The sequence below is a fragment of the Malaclemys terrapin genome, chromosome 10, assembly GCF_027887155.1.
Source record: "Malaclemys terrapin pileata isolate rMalTer1 chromosome 10, rMalTer1.hap1, whole genome shotgun sequence".
Taxonomy (NCBI): Eukaryota; Metazoa; Chordata; order Testudines; family Emydidae; genus Malaclemys; species Malaclemys terrapin.
Genome location: NC_071514.1, coordinates 58,170,703 through 58,186,747, shown reverse-complemented (window position 1 = coordinate 58,186,747; position 16,045 = coordinate 58,170,703). Strand labels below are relative to the sequence as shown.

At 42.6% G+C, this 16,045-nt stretch overlaps 1 protein-coding gene across 12 annotated transcripts in view; it reads right to left on the bottom strand.

Annotated features, from left to right (window-relative positions):
- Nucleotides 1-11,648, bottom strand: part of RBFOX1 (RNA binding fox-1 homolog 1) — a 2,469,250-nt gene extending 2,457,602 nt beyond the window's left edge. For 11 of the 12 annotated variants that reach the window (XM_054041251.1, XM_054041252.1, XM_054041257.1 and 8 more), the window contains exon 1: nt 11,380-11,648. In XM_054041251.1, the coding sequence (XP_053897226.1) occupies nt 11,380-11,601 (222 nt within the window). In that variant the 5' untranslated portion in view covers nt 11,602-11,648. The remainder of the gene's footprint in view (nt 1-11,379) is intronic. The other variant, XM_054041250.1, reaches the window with a different exon arrangement.
- Nucleotides 11,649-16,045: the final 4,397 nt, after the last annotated feature.

Genomic DNA, 16,045 nt, shown 5'->3' with positions numbered 1-16,045 from the left:
GATTTAGTGTGTATCTTTGGTTGATTTCCAGCGTTCACATCCATATGTTAAACGGAAATGTTATTTCCATCTTAAGAGTCATAGTTTGGTCTGTAAGTTGTAGATTTTCAATAACCAAATCTTGTTTAAGCTAGTTAGTGCAGCTGCCCCTCTTCCTTCTAGACATCCCCACTGGTTGGTACATAACTGCCAAGGTATGTCAATTGACTCACCTCTTGTCTTCCTTTGCCTACTATGTTATGCTTGAGCTGGGAGTTGCTGGGGTTGTCATTAGATTTACAGGGGGGTTCCCTCATAATTGGCTGTTAACGCTGCCTTCTTTCAATCTTTACTTGCAGGTTGGTTGAGCTATGTCATCAGCAAAAGCTAGATCTAGTGTACTGTTATGTCATACAATCCCAGTGTTGTATCAATCTACACTTTTTCTCAGAATGAAGTCAATGGCAATGCCAAACAGTAGAGGTGACAGAATGCCCATTACTCTCTCGGGGGATTTCCCCCCCGTTAAGGTCTTTCCTTGTTCGTTTAACCTTAACTGGCCCTCTGATTAGCGTAAGCTTGCCAGTTAGAACATTGTTGAGCTAATAAAATGTTCGTTTCTTTGGTGATGTCATCCATATATTTCCTCTTCTCTTCTCTCACTGCGTTGTCCTTTGTTTTATATAGATTTTTTGCTGCTTTTTCTGAAAGTGCTTTTCAGGACTTAAAATTTGCTTTGGCTGATTTCCTTCTATCTGGAACATTGCCTTGAGAGATGATCTCCTGCCTTGTTCCCTATCTGAGGCCTTCATACTTTACAATTTGTGTATCCATCTCAAAATTTCTGGCTGGTCCTAGAGCTTCCCTGTGACTTCACTGCATAGATGTCTGGTATAGATGGCAACCTTCTTTCTCCTTCCCATCAGCCTTTTGTATTACTACAATGTCCTTTAAATTGTCCTGCATGATGACCCAGTTAATATTCAAGGAGCAACCTTAATTTCTGAGGTTACCTGTCTTGTGCACTTGATAAGTCAACCTTAATGTTACATTCTGGTAACGAGTTCCTGTATTTAACTTAATTTTTTTTTTTTTTTTTTTTTTAAAACAAGGACATAGATCTATTCAACATATCTTGTAAGCTGGCAGCTCTCTGCTGAGGAGCATGTAAGCTCTACAAAGGGCCCCTCAGTTGCTCATAATAGTCCTATATCAAGTAAATTTCAAAGTCAGTTAAGCCTGCTAAGTTTGTAAACTTAGCTATCTTTGTCAGTGGAGCAGGACTAGTAAAAAATTCTAATATGCCTGTGGAGAAAAACAAAATCACTATCTTTAAATGCCCATAGATGTAAGTCTACTGGCTTTTTAAGTCTCAGTGAGGTTACCAAACAAGCCCAGGTGAAGTTTCTAGCTAACCAAGACAAGCAGGTTTCTCCCAGTCCTATAGAATTCTAATTTAAGCAAATGTGAATAGTTTTTCTTTTGTCCCCCACTCTGATCTTGCCATCAATGGTATTTGCAGACACTTATCACCTTGCCCTGTAACTGCCTGTACGGATAGAGTGGAAATATGTCAGAAGTAAACTTATTTGAGTTTTGCATGGCAGGTGAGAGACTTGAGAAATATGGATACATCTGTAAGAATTTTAGTACAAAAACTGAGTTGTTTCAAATTCTTTTTGTCTGGCTGTTGTACCTTAGCTTCAAAATAAATGGCACTGCAAAATGTAAAATAGGACAGCAAGATTTATTAGACTGTGGAGCAACCTCCCAAGGGAAGTGGTGAAAGCCCCGTCTTTTGGTATTTTTAAAATCAGACTAGACAACATACAGGAAAATGTACTTATAGGGAACCATCCTTCATTAGCTAGGAGATGGTCTGGCTGATTTATTAAGATCTTTCCCATCTCTAACCGCAGCAATGCCTTCTCAAAAGAATATTCACAAACACAATCCAGGGCACTTAGAAAAATATATATTCTAATAACTAAACTGAATAACAGTTTCTAAACTAAACCTATTCTGTATGATGAAGCTGCATTAACATCATGTCAGAGTTGTATGGATAGGCACTCCAAAGTCATAACTTGCCAAAGTTTAACATTGACCGCACAGCCTTAAATGACCTTTGCTGCATGCGTGTCATAAAGCAGTCTTGAATTATTGGACCACAAACAATTTCTCAAGTACAATTGTTCATTTTTCCTGTCACCTGAAATACACATGTATCATCTTGTATGTTTATTTCATTTGTCCATACTAACACTATTTTTACAGTTTAATGGCCCACCATATCTTTACCATCTATCACAGGTACTTATGTGGCATCAATTCATTTCTCAGGCTACTAAAGGCTTTTTGCATAGTTATAATAGCATAGTCATATCCAGGGCTTGATCCCAGAGTCCTCAGGCCAATAGGGGCTGGGGGCATTAGTGAGGGGGATGCTGCAACTCAAGTGTCAGTACAGCACTTAGCACAATGGGGCCTCAAGCTTGTCGGGGGTCTCTAGGTGCTATGGCAATACAAATAATAAATGGATGGATCCAAGAAAGGATTTGTCCTTCACTGCCATGCACCCGGCTGGCCCAAGACAAAGCTTTGGAACCCCTGTTCGATGCTTATATACACCTCTCCCCTGCAATTACCATAGTATCTGAGCATCTCGTAACCTAATGTGTTTATCTGCACAATTCCCCTGGGAGGTAAGGAAGTGCTGTTACCCTAGTTTTACAGATGGGGAACTGAAGCACAGCCAGCCTAAGTGATTTGACTAAGGTCACACAGGAAGTCAGTGACAGAGCCAGGAATTGAACTCAGATATTCGAAGCCCCAGGCTAGTACTGTAACCCAGTAATCCCCAACCTTTCCCATGGGGCGGGCGCCAGACGACTCGCCGCCGAGGACGGTGGCCGCCGGACAAGCAGACGCCAAAATGACGCCGTGAAGAGGCAACGTCAAGAGGTGTCGCCGCCGAAATTCAGCGGCATTTCGGCAGTGGCGCTTCTCGACTTTGCCGCTTCTCAGTGGCTGCTTATCCGGCAGCCAGTAGGCGGGCGCACATGGATGCCCCGGCGGGCACCGCGGCACCTGGGGGCACCGCATTGGGGACCCCTGCTGTAATCACTAAAGCATCCTTCCTCTCCTACTGACAGGCTTCTTGTATGATGAGCTCTCTTCTCTCTAATAATTTTGTCAGCACCCATGCAGCGAGCACAGTTTCTTTTGAATCAGCTTCCTTCAGCTCCAACTGACAAGAGAAACCAGCTACAAATGTAACACTAGATCCGTCCTATGCAACCATGTATGGCAGTGGTCCCCAACCTTTTTTATCTGGCGGGCGCTGGACGACAAGCCACCGAGGACCGTGGCCGGCAGACGAGCATCCACCAAAATGCCGCCGACAAGCATCATCATCCAGAGGCGTCGCCGCCGAAATGCCGCCGAAAAGCAGCGGCATTTCAGCAGCGACGCCTCTGGATGATGTTGCTTCTCAGTGGCATTTCGGCGGATGCTCGTCTGCTGGACAGTATGCGGGCACACATAGATGCCCCGGCGGCCGCCATGGCACCCGTGGGCACCACATTGGGGACCACTGATGTATGGGAATAAGGTCTTCCTACACTTGTCCACCCACTCCATAGGACTCTCCCAGATTGGGGCTATATCTAAGTGGAAGGAAGAGCAGGGTCTGTATACATGATATTCAAGTAAATGGCTGTGAAGAGGGCAGGAAGTGGACTGAGCCTTTACACCAACTCCCCTACCAGGCAGCAGGAGGGGGAAGGTGTGGGAAGTGTGCTAAAACCCAAAGAGGGGTTAAATCAGTTACTTCCCCTGCACGGGAAGCAAGGGGGAAGAATGGTGATCCTCTGAGAAACAATTCCTCTTGGGACAGCACAGATATACACCACCTCTCCAACTGGTCAGAGCCTTCAATTTTGTAGCACAGATCTGTAATTTAGGAGACTGCTAACGATTCCTCAAGGAATCAATTATGAAACATTTAGAGGAGAGGAAAGTGATCAGGAACAGTCAGCATGGATTCACAAAGGGGAAGTCGTGCCTGACTAACCTAATTGCCTTCTATGATGAGATAACTGGCTCTGTGGATGAGGGGAAAGCAGTGGATGTGTTATTCCTTGACTTTAGCAAAGCTTTTGATACGGTCTCCCACAGTATTCTTGCCGCCAAGTTAAAGACGTATGGGCTGGATGAATGGACTGTAAGGTGGATAGAAAGCTGGCTAGATTGTCGGGCTCAACGGGTAGTGATCAATGGCTCCATATCTAGTTGGCAGCTGGTTTCAAGCGGAGTGCCCCAAGGGTCGGTCCTGGGGCCGGTTTTGTTTAATATCTTTATTAATGATCTGGAGGATGGTGTGGACTGCACTCTCAGCAAGTTTGCAGATGACACTAAACTGGGAGGCATGGTAGATACACTAGAGGGTAGGGAGCGGATATAGAGGGACCTAGACAAATTAGAGGATTGGGCCAAAAAAAAAAAAAAAAACCTGATGAGGTTCAACAAGGACAAGTGCAGAGTCCTGCACTTACGACGGAAGAATCTCATGCACTGCTACAGACTAGGGACCGAATGGCTAGGTAGCAGTTCTGCAGAAAAGGACCTAGGGGTCACAGTGGACAAGAAGCTGGATATGAGTCAACAGTGTGCTCTTGTTGCCAAGAAGGCTAACGGCATTTTGGGCTGTATAAGTAGGGGAATTTCCAGCAGATTGAGGGATGTGATCAGTCCTCTCTATTCGACATTGGTGAGGACTCATCTGGAGTACTGTGTCCAGTTTTGGGCCCCACACTACAAGAAGGATGTGGAAAAATTGGAAAGAGTCCAACGGAGGGCAACAAAAATGATTAGGGGTCTGGAGCACATGACTTATGAGGAGAGGCTGAGGGAACTGGGATTGTTTAGTCTCCAGAAGAGAAGAATGAGGGGGGATTTGATAGCAGCCTTCAGCTACCTGAAGGGGGGTTCCAAAGAGGATGGAGTTCGGCTGTTCTCAGTGGTGGCAGATGACAGAACAAGGAGCAATGGTCTCAAGTTGCAGTGGGGGAGGTCCAGGCTGGATATTAGGAAACACTATTTCACTAGGAGGGTGGTGAAACACTGGAATGCGTTACCTAAGAAGGTGGTGGAGTCTCCTTCCTTGGAGGTTTTTAAGGCCTGGCTTGACAAAGCCCTGGCTGGGATGATTTAGTTGGGAATTGGTCCTGCTTTGAGCAGGGGGTTGGACTAGATGACCTCTTGAGGTCCCTTCCAACCCTGATATTCTATGATTCTAAGCTGACAAGTGAAGTGGATTATCTTTGCCAACCAGTTTGCACTGTTATTCTGCATTGTACACTTCAGGCCTGATCCAAAGTTCGCTTACGTCCAGGGACAGACACCCACTGATTAAAACAGGTTTTGGGTCACATCCATCGGGGCAGATTTTCAGCCGATGTAAAATTGTTGCAGTTCCATGGACTCACCACAGACGTATGACAATTTTACACTAGCTGAGAACTGGCTCTTTCTCTAATATGCAGTATGTTGTGTAAGTAGAGTTTATGGTACACAAAGTTGCATTCAAAATGAATATAGTGTTATGCTGAGAGGTGCTGGTGATTGTATTGATTGCAAACCGCTCAGAGTGGGTGTCAGAGTAAGTTCATCACAAGCCCCCTCATGTAGGACAAAAGAGGTTGTCAACCCACCCAGGAGCTTTGGACTGACAAAGACAGAGAGATGTTGCTAGCTATTGTTTGGGACAGAGTATGTGCAAGTGTGTGTGTGCATGGTTCATGAAGAATGAAAAAACTCAGTTTTTCATTTTTTCCAATGATCCTCTCCCCACCCACCGCCCCCAAAAAAGTTAATGTAAAACGCAGCAAGAAAATTTAGCAGCTCTGTGAATCTCCATTGTATCTGTTAAGTAACACAGTGGTAAACTAGGCCTAGCATGTGATCATGCAATTAGAGATGGCCTCAAGATGCTTATGTCTAGGAGGCAAGGGATAAGGCTGTGACATCCCCAGCTACACAGTTCCTAAAAGGCATCAGATCATGGCTCCCTCCTTTGCAACTGCTATAATCAAATATGAGCCTCAGCTGGTGTTAATTGTCCTTGCTCCATTGAAGTCAGTGGAGGATCCACCCCTACTATCTTTCCTTGCACAGAGCTGAGTCAGTCACCGTATTCTCAGCTTCTCATTTTTGGAAAGTTTAGAATAACTTTGTCTAAGTAGTTTTAGAAGGGGGTTTTCAAGTCAGTTTTAAGTTCAGATTGCAGGTGCCTGGTCCAAGCGTTGTAGGAAGGACGTGAGGAGTGTGCTTACTGTTATGTTTATGTGGTTATAAAATAGGTGTTTAACAGGGGAACAAAATGCCTTAGAAAGAGGATAGATTACCAAAGGGAAATCTTCAAAAGGTTCACTTCAGCTAACCACCCAGAAGTTGTTCAAGCTTTGTCAAGCTATCTGAACCTCTGGCAAAAACAGGCTGAAAATATTGAGTAACAGGCTTTCTTGAGATTCCTTCTCAGACTAGAAATGCTGAAAAATAGTCTCTTTTGGCTGGTGTTTTTGGCATATCTAGGAAGGATCTGCAAATGCTGACATCAGCAAAAATGTGAATCATGAATGAAAAAGTTAAAAACATTTTTCCTCAGAAAGGAATCTGTTTGGTAGGGATGCTATACCCAAACATGTGCGCCAATCCTCCCCTCCTAAAAAGAGCTTTGTGGTAAGTATCTGACAATATCTGGAAAAACATAGCAGTTGTGAAAATTCCAGTACTTGGGAGCTTTCATTTGCACTCTTGCACTTGTGACCCTGTAGATGAGAAAATATCTGAAGGGCAGTTGTAGCTGGGTGAACACTACAATAAATTATTGTAAAGTAAAGTATTTGTTGGACTAAAACCCATGAATTTGCTTTGACTTATTAATGCCGCATTTTGTCCACTTTCTGCAAACAACTGGGTGAGCAAATTTTTGTTTGCAAGGATGACTGCAGGGAGAAGTATTGTAAATACTTGTGACTATGCATTTGCATGTGTATTACCACCAAAAGTATTCACTTAGCCATCTTGAGTTGGCAAAACATTCAGTCAAGGAGCAGAAATGCAACGTAGGTGACTCATCGTGGTGCATTTCGTACACTGTCTAAGCAATAATCTTGGTGAAGAGTTAGTCACTAATCAAAGATGGATGATTTCAAATAATAAATCAGTTCATACAAAACAGATCTCCTTGCAGCCAACACAATGAGAGAGAAATCCACCAGGTAGTACACCTCCTAAGTCCCACACAGGCCCTTGAGCTGCTCAGTCTTTGTGCTCACTTTTTGCACAGCGATTAATTTCACCCTAACAGAATAAAGGGCTGCTACATTCATCTGATAGATTGTTTGCTGCGTATGGCTTGCCTAACTCTGCGTGCAACCATTCAACAATGACAAGGTAGACACAAACCTGCAGGAAAACATGCATGTGTGTAATCAAAATAACTTCAGGATGTTACACTTACTGCAATTCCATTGCAGGCAATGCTATTACAGTAAAGATGAACTTACTCCAATACCTTTGAACAGATTTGTACAATGCTAGTAAGCCTCTTTAAAGGCTTTTGTCACAATCCATTGGGATTATTCAATTTGTTCATTATGGAGAAATTACAAGCAAATAAAATGAGAACAGAAGAAAAAGAAAGTCTAGTGGATCTCGATAACAAGCCAAAATTAGCTAAACCACCACAAAATAATGCCTCTTCCCAGTAAAAGGGGGGAAAGAATAATTCCAGATATCACCATGTGGTACCCACTGCCAAATGTAGGCTTTATCTTAATGGTGAACACAAAACAACTTTATCCAACAGAGCTAACAGCAAAACTGCCCATCTGTAACTAACTCATAGTTCTGAATAGCGGTGGCTCAACGTACAATGTCAAATAAATACCCTCAAGAAATTATTCACCATTTCACAAGCATAAAATACAGATGGTCTCTGCAGTCTTCCATAATACAGGATTTCGTACCAAGTGGAACAATGAGCTAGATTTGATGACCCAGGTCGTCTTTTCTTCTAAATCCGAAGAATGGCTGCTGAGTCAGACAAACAATAATGAAATAAGTATAAAGAAATTGCACCCTTATTGTGCTGATTTTTTTCTACCAGTCCAATAAGGAGTCAAAGACTATAATTTTTTTTAATGTACTTCTTTAAAATAGAAGTCATTATGGACTACTAGGGAATGTTCTTCCAGTGCAGGCATTGATTACCCATACTGCTAAGCCTATTAAAGCTTCTTCTAAACACTGAACTGAAGTCATTCCAATACGTCCTAAGGGGATGGAGTCCGTCTTTTCCCATGGCTTGTTCTCTGCAAAAATGACAAACAACTAAGAACATCACAGTCACGTGCAGTAATTGTTGGACAATATAAAAATAAAAGGAGGTTCTGATGGTAAGGGAGTGTTACATGTTCCCTGCTGCATCAGTGCAATTTGCTTTTAACAGCACAAATCCCAGCAGCCTGCTTATAAACAAAATGGACAGGAGAAAGAAATGTAGTAGAACTTTTTGAATCAAAATGAAGCATGATGCTCTGATCCAAAGCCCATTGAAATCAATGGAGAGGCTCCCATAGATGATAGTGGGTTTTGAATCCGGCCCAAAATTTAATTAGTGAGGAAATGGCTTTGAAAAAGAAACAGGTGTGGAGCAATCACCAATCGTCACACTAATGTGTTTCTTTAGTATTTTTAACATACCCTTCTGGAAAAGACAGCCCTGGAGCAGACACACACAGGTTCTATTACATTCTGTAGGATGCTTCATTCAAAATGCATCGGAAGGCTATTCATTTACATAGGATTTTTCCAGGAGGATAAGGGAAGCTTATAGGAATAACAAAGCAGGAAATAGGAGTCAAGACTTCTTCCTATGTATGGGCCCAATCCTAGCAATACTTGTGAGCAAGCATAGTGCTTACTTTCATAGCAACAGATTAAGTTTACAAAAATGCGTATGGGCCAGATTTCTGGGAGCCAGGCACTTCACTACCTTTACAAATCTATCCCTAAGTGACTTAGGAGACTAAGCCCCATTTTTAACAGTCATTTAGTCATGTAGGCTCCCAAGTCCCATTGACTGTCATTAAGTCTTAGGCTCCTAAGTCACTTTTGAGAAACAAGGTGGGTGAAGTCATATTTTATTGGATTGACTTCTGTTAACAGAAATCGATCCAATATAAGATATGACCTCCCACGCTTGTCTCTCTAATATCCTGGGACCAGCAGGATGATAGTTACAACATGGCACAACTCACTTTTGAAAATTTTACCCAATGGCTCTATACACAGTAGTAGTAAGCATGGTGCTGGGTATTAAGGCCCAGCTTTTTTATTTTAAGTATTGCTGCACTCAGCATTGCAATACCTACCTGATTTAGGAGCTTCAATATTTTCAAGAGGAATTTAGACAAACTAAAATCCTATTGTAAGTCGATGGCATTTAGGCTCCTAAATCAGTTAGGCATTGCAACATTGAGCACAGCAATATTAAGTGCCTGCAGGACTGGGTCCTACATTATACAAGAAGAAAGCAGGCACAAATGAGAGAATCCTGTGTAGGATTAGAATCCAGCGCTACCTAAACATGAAAATAAAATCTCATTCAACTTCAGTTTAAAAGCCCACATACATTTATCCCTGGTTGTTTAAACAATAAGATTGTTTATTTGAGTAAGTTCGTTACCTAAATTAAATTAATTTCACCCGTAGGAGCTCAGCCCAGAACTCAGTTTCCTCTTTTCCTTTCTGATAATTTAAAGAAGATACTCAAACTCAAGGGAAAAGGAAGCTTCTCAATTTGTTTTGGTTGTTTATGTTCAGCCAGAAAAAGGGAAAGAGAGGACCTTTAAAGAATTTTTTTTTCCTCTGTGTTAATTTTCTAAGCAAACAGGTATCGTTAGCAAGAAATGTATTTCAGAAGGGGCTGTACTCTAGTGAGGTTTCAGCTAATGTTAGCCTATAACATGATGTACTCATAATAACCCTCCCATGTTTTTGTGTGTTTCTCCAAGAGTATCATGGATTTTGTCTAATTTGCTGATCTCAGTAGGTTACACATCTTCAGTTAGTTACCAAAATGACTACAGAAATACACAGTTTGGCAACACAACATTAAGCTTTTATGATGCACTGTAATTACAGTACACAATCTTATACCATGATGCATCATAAGAGCAGTTGCACAGCCTGATAAAATAAGGAGAATCTCACCTGTATAATCTGACATTATGCACATGTAGCTAGATTTTGAAAACCAGTTGTATATGACAAACTCTTGCATTTTGAGAAATAGACCTCCATCAGCATGAATCAGGGCAACTACTCTGCCTTCAAAATTAGTGAGATTGTAAATCACACTGAAGTGTGGAGCAGTCAATTGATTCCTTTTTTGATGGGGAAGAGCATCTTAATTCAGGAAGGCAATGCCAGAAAGGAACACACTAGTAGGGAGAAAACACTTCAAATGAAAACAACACGACAAACTTCCATCAAGCCAACTCTAGCAGCCCTGGATTCCCAATTGTGACAGTGACTCAAATAGAAAACACCTTCACAAGGGAAGCAGGTACAATGTATGCAAACCCTCCTCTCCCTCCAAAAAACCTTTGCCTGACTTGATCACAGGAGGAAAAGCCTAAGTTGGTTGGGAATCCATCTGTCTTCTTTTTTTATGCATACACTTTCTGCTATGTCTCAAACACCTGCTGTCAAGCACATCAGCTGAACTAAATAGCCAGTCAGACAACACTGAAAAACTTAGATTCATATAAAGATTTGATAATGGGCAGATCTAACAAGATGGGATTTTCTAACTGCAGTTTTTGTGCAAAGCCTCAACATGAATTTTTTCACCCTGATGAATTCTCAATGTGGTACTGTCACTTAAACTACCCTATGCCCCTTGAGGTTCCTTTCCCACCCCTGGCTGTAAAACAACATTTCCCAAAATGACTACAGATAACGCAAGTGCCTGGACTGATAACTTGAGATGCCCAAGTCAATCTAAAGACCTTCCCTTCCCCAGCCCTAAGGGGTAATAGGAAGCTGACAGCAGGTGTTAGCAGGGAATATCCTTTACAAAAATAATCTGTCAAATATGCTAAATCCAGACTAAAGTACAAACTCTGGCACCTAAAGGAATCTAGCCAAGATATTAAATTAAACAGTTCCTGTCTTCCACTCTCAGGGAGACGGGACGCTTTGTCAGGTTCCACCTACACTACTTGATACCCAGTTGAAATTATCTGTCACCCTGAAGTTGGCTAAGGCATCCTCACAGCTTCCCCAGCCCCCTTTCCAGCTCAGAGCCAGGAAAACAACCTCACTTACACTTTTGCCTTCACCACCTGCTTGGGGCGCAGGATCTTCTCTGCCCAAACATGGCATGATTTCTTCTGCTGCTGCTCCTTCCTTCCCACTGTTTCTTCCTTCATTCCCCAGCTTCAACCTCTTCCCCTCGGGTTGGGAATCATCCAGGTCCTCCCTTCTCATCTTGCCATCTCTGCCTCGCTGCTTCACCACATCCTCTGGGCTGCCAGACGGATTAGACATTTTTTAAAATGCTGAGCACTTTTTTATTTGGCCTGCTGAAGCTGCCTCTCTGGAGGAGCTGTGGCTTCTGAGAGCTCTGTGATGCGCTCTCGCTCCTCTTTTCAACATTTAACTAGGGTTTCAAAAGCCTTTATAGGATTTACACACACCACTTCTATTTCTCTACCGCCCTCTGCTGGTTACTGGCCAGCACTATTCCCACAGAATATCCATTTCAATAGCATACTGCACACAAACTTCTCTGTTCCTCCATCTCCCTAATAAAAAGCAATAACCTTTCCTACGTTGGTTGCATGCACATTTCTCCTGCTGCTCACTTTGCCAGAATCCTTGTATTTATGCTTGCCCTGCTCCAAAGAAATTAACTTTCCTTAAAACACAGCACACAGAGCTGTAGTCTGCTACACCTCTGTTTAGACCCAACTTTACCTTTATCTCAGAGGAATGCACTGTTTTAAAATACTAATATTGAAACGGAGCATGATTAACCATGGAAAATAACTGTAGAATATTTAATACCAAGCAAAGCTCATTTCAACCCATCTCCCTTAAGGATTCTTCCCCCGTTGCCCCTTACTTTGCAAGTTTGCTGAGCATTTCAGAAATTCGTGTCCCACATTAGAGCATTGCCCTGTTCGGAACTTATGTCCCTTCCTCATTAACTTTCAATAGCCATAACATGTGCCTCCTTCTCCTGGGTCTTCTGACAGTCAATGTATCAGAAGCAACACAATCCAGAGTAACAAAAAGACCATCTGGGGCCCTCTGTTCTCTGTGCTAGCTCCCATAGACTTAGTGGGAGTTCCTTATATCTTGCAGAAGGAGAATTAAGCCCCTCTGCGGCTTTCCACAAACATCTGGAGATGTTCTGCACAGAAGGTTAGGAGTCAGAGGCAATGATTTTTAGAAGTGGGGGCCTAAGTTCAGTTGCTAAGTCAATATCCATGTCTGCAATTCAAGACACCTCAGGTCTCACTTGGGAGGTACTGAGCACTCACAGCCCTAGCTGAAGTCAAGTGGAGTTGCAGGCACTTAGCACCTCTGAAAGTTAGTCCCAACTTGTCTGAAGTTGAGCATCCAAAAATGGAGGCATCCAAAATAAATGCATACAGTTTCCCCATCTGTAAAATATAGTAACACCTGTCTGCCTCAGTGTGTGTCAGCTGGTAAAATGCTTAGAGATAGGCCATATGGGATGAACTGATTTTTTTTTAAATTGATCAACTTCTAGAATGACCACCCCGCAACACACATTGTACTTCACAACCTACATTACCCTACCTTCCCTGCATTCCCTTACCTTTTGTATTGTGCACCCTTCCTGATTAATGAGATGAAGAAAATAACCTGCAGCATCGAGAATTCTGTTTCTCTTTAATAAAATTAGAAGGAACAGAGAATCTGCCAGCAGGAGCAGAGACAAGCATTTATAGCAGGTGCAGCTTCTCCATGGGGGAAGGAGAGAGCTGTCAGCTAACTAGGGTTATTCCTCCTTCCTCTATCCCCAGCAACCCCCTAACACAGAACCATGTAAAGGAGACTTCTGTTCTGAAGACACCAGGCCCCAGCCACACGAGCTCAGGGAAGAAGAAATTGCTGGAACCAGCCATTCAGAAACTCATCCACTATGAGCAAGGATTTTTGGACAAGGATGACCTCAGTGTCCAATTGCTTTCTACCCATCTGACTTGGAAAATTCTTTTCCTTCTCCTGATTGGCTGTTTGCTCCAACACCTCCCAACCCCTTCCCCTCCAGCCTCCCTCCATGCTCTCCTCCTGCATGGAGCAACTGCAATTGTTCTGCAGATCTCAGGTCATCCTCCATTTTGAAAAGTAGAGTTCTGTTGTAGCAGGTTCTCAGTGCAGTGTTATGCGGTGTTCATATAAAAGTATTTTCATCATTAAATCTAAGCTCCCTTTGCCTTAACAATGCACCTTCTGCGTTCCCTTAACACACCTACCCCCTGCCTCCATGTCCTTGCTCCCTTTCTTCATTTTTCTGGTTAGCTTATCCCCTCAAAACCAAACCTCACCCAATATGCTAAGAGAAATAATTCTGAAATAACACAGTTTTCAGACCCTCCCATTGCTCACCTTGATTGTTTGTTATTTGGGCTGGTCAAAAGTTTTCTGATACACAGTTTTCCATTGGAAAATGCCAATTCAACAGAATTAAAACATTTTATGAGAATGCATCAGTTCCATCAGAACTTTGGACAGAAACCAGACAGGCAGGTTGCAGGCTTTCCTGACCACCTACCCGCCAGCCCAGCCAGCTATCCAGCTCCCCAACTGGCCTGCTCCTTACATTTTTGTTTCAAGTCTCCCAAAATAGATTTTTTTCAAAAATTTCATTTCACAGAACATTTCAGAAATTTTTGTTTTGTGCTAATTTGAAACAAATTTTGAAATTCTCTGCAAATAGGAATTCCTTTTTTAAAAAAAACCAGTTCTGTATGTTCTATTTCTTTCCATAATCCCCTCTGTTGTCTATTTAGATTGTAAGATCTTCAGGGCAGGGGTGGTCTCTTGTTATGTACCTTAAGTCTGTATAGCACCTAACACTATGGGACCCTGGTCTCATTCAGGGTCCCTAGGCACCACTTCAATTCACTCAGTCCAGGGTTAAGTTTTATACCGTGGCAGTGGTCTTGCACAGAGAGCTCATGCTAGGATCAGGGCCTAAATATATGAAGTCATTACTACTGGCAGGGGTTGGATAAAATGACCAGTCTGAGATAGGAGACATTGCAACAGAAACTTTTATTTGTCCCTTTTATACTAGCTAGCTGTGCTCCTGGCATAACTGTTACTATCAGTCTAACTTTACTGGGTCACCTTCTACCTCAGCTGCATAGTTAGTTTAATAGCTAGTGCTTTTAGCAATATTCCAACACTTTTTTCCTTAAGTGTCAGTATTTGACCTAATATTTTGAAAGAAAGCACTTGCTACCAAATGAGCATTTTCAGATTCCAAGTTCCATGCTGCCCTTCAGCTCTATTTGCAAGACCGAGTACAAGTCAAATAATGCAATAAGCACAGTTTGCTCAATATTAGCACCTACTCCAAATACATTAACCAAGTGAGCCAAGAGACACAGTGCTGTGAAACCTTGGGAAACACTGTGTGACTAGTTTCCAAGATATTTAAACTTCGAACCATGACTAAAAATTGCAAGATTATCAACAACAAATAGAATAGCTACGTAGCCCCAGAAGTTACATATAGTTTTGTCTGATCTCATGCTAGTCAGCATCTGTTCTTGGGTTTTATAGTACAGTACAATGCATAATCGTCACATTGTTTTTGTTTGCAGTGTTGCTATGTTAGTCCCAAGATATTAGAGAGAGAAGGTGGGTGAGGAAATATCTTTTATTAGACAAGCTTCCTTTGGGGTTCTGAAGAGTTCTGTGTAGCTCGAAAGCATCTCTCTCACCATCAGGGGTTGGTCCAATAAAAGATATTACCGTATCCACTTTATCTTCACCTCAAGTATTCAAAGGCACTGTACTAAGGCAGTCAGTAAGAACAAACTGAAAGATACCAAAAGACTGACAGGGTAATATCATTTCAAATTTACTTTTAATCAAGACCTAGAGTGAACCAGTTGGAACAGCCTCAGGGGTCTCTAACTGCAAAGGGATCCAAAGAATAAGGTATATGGTCAGTTAATGTAAAACAACCTTCTTACAGAAGTATGGAGTTATTTGTACTGATGTCCCTGCTAAAAGCACTGCCCATGAAGAAGATATTCAAGGAGTGATTTAGGCCATGTCTACACTCTTGGGACTATAGCAGCATAAGTATACCAGCATACCTGTAAACCCGTAGTGCCCAGTGGCAGATTAATGCACAAGCCCATGGGGGCCAATTTGGTGGCCCCCGCAGGAGCACTGGAACCTGTGTAGAAGGGGGGGCACTGGCTCTGGAACTGTGGCCCTATCCCCTGGTCCTCCATCTGCCCTGGCCCCTTAGCCCATGTCCTGGGGCATGGCACCAAGGGCAGGTGGAGGGCCCAGGGCTCTGCTCCCCACATCCCTTCACAGAGAATCTATACCAGTCCTGCTGCATCTGTAAGAGAATTCCACCTCAACTGCAAAATGGTTGTTGGCCATTCTCCTGGCTTTCAACATTATGCTCACCATTTCTTTCCATCCTCACCTCGCCTGCACGCAAATCAAGTTGCACACCATGAGTAATTCAAATACCAGAACAACGGTGAACCCACACACTGTAAGGAAGTCTTCAGTGACTGACATGCCACCAAAGCAACAGCAGTAAGTATCAAATTATATACACGAACACACCTCATTAGGATAGATATCCAGGTTTCAAGAACAATAGTTAACCCCTTCCTGGTTCTTTTTTTTGCAAACTGGCCTATTAACCTCTTTCTCCAGTCACTATGCAGATATTTTTAGTGAGTCATCCAGAGCAATCACT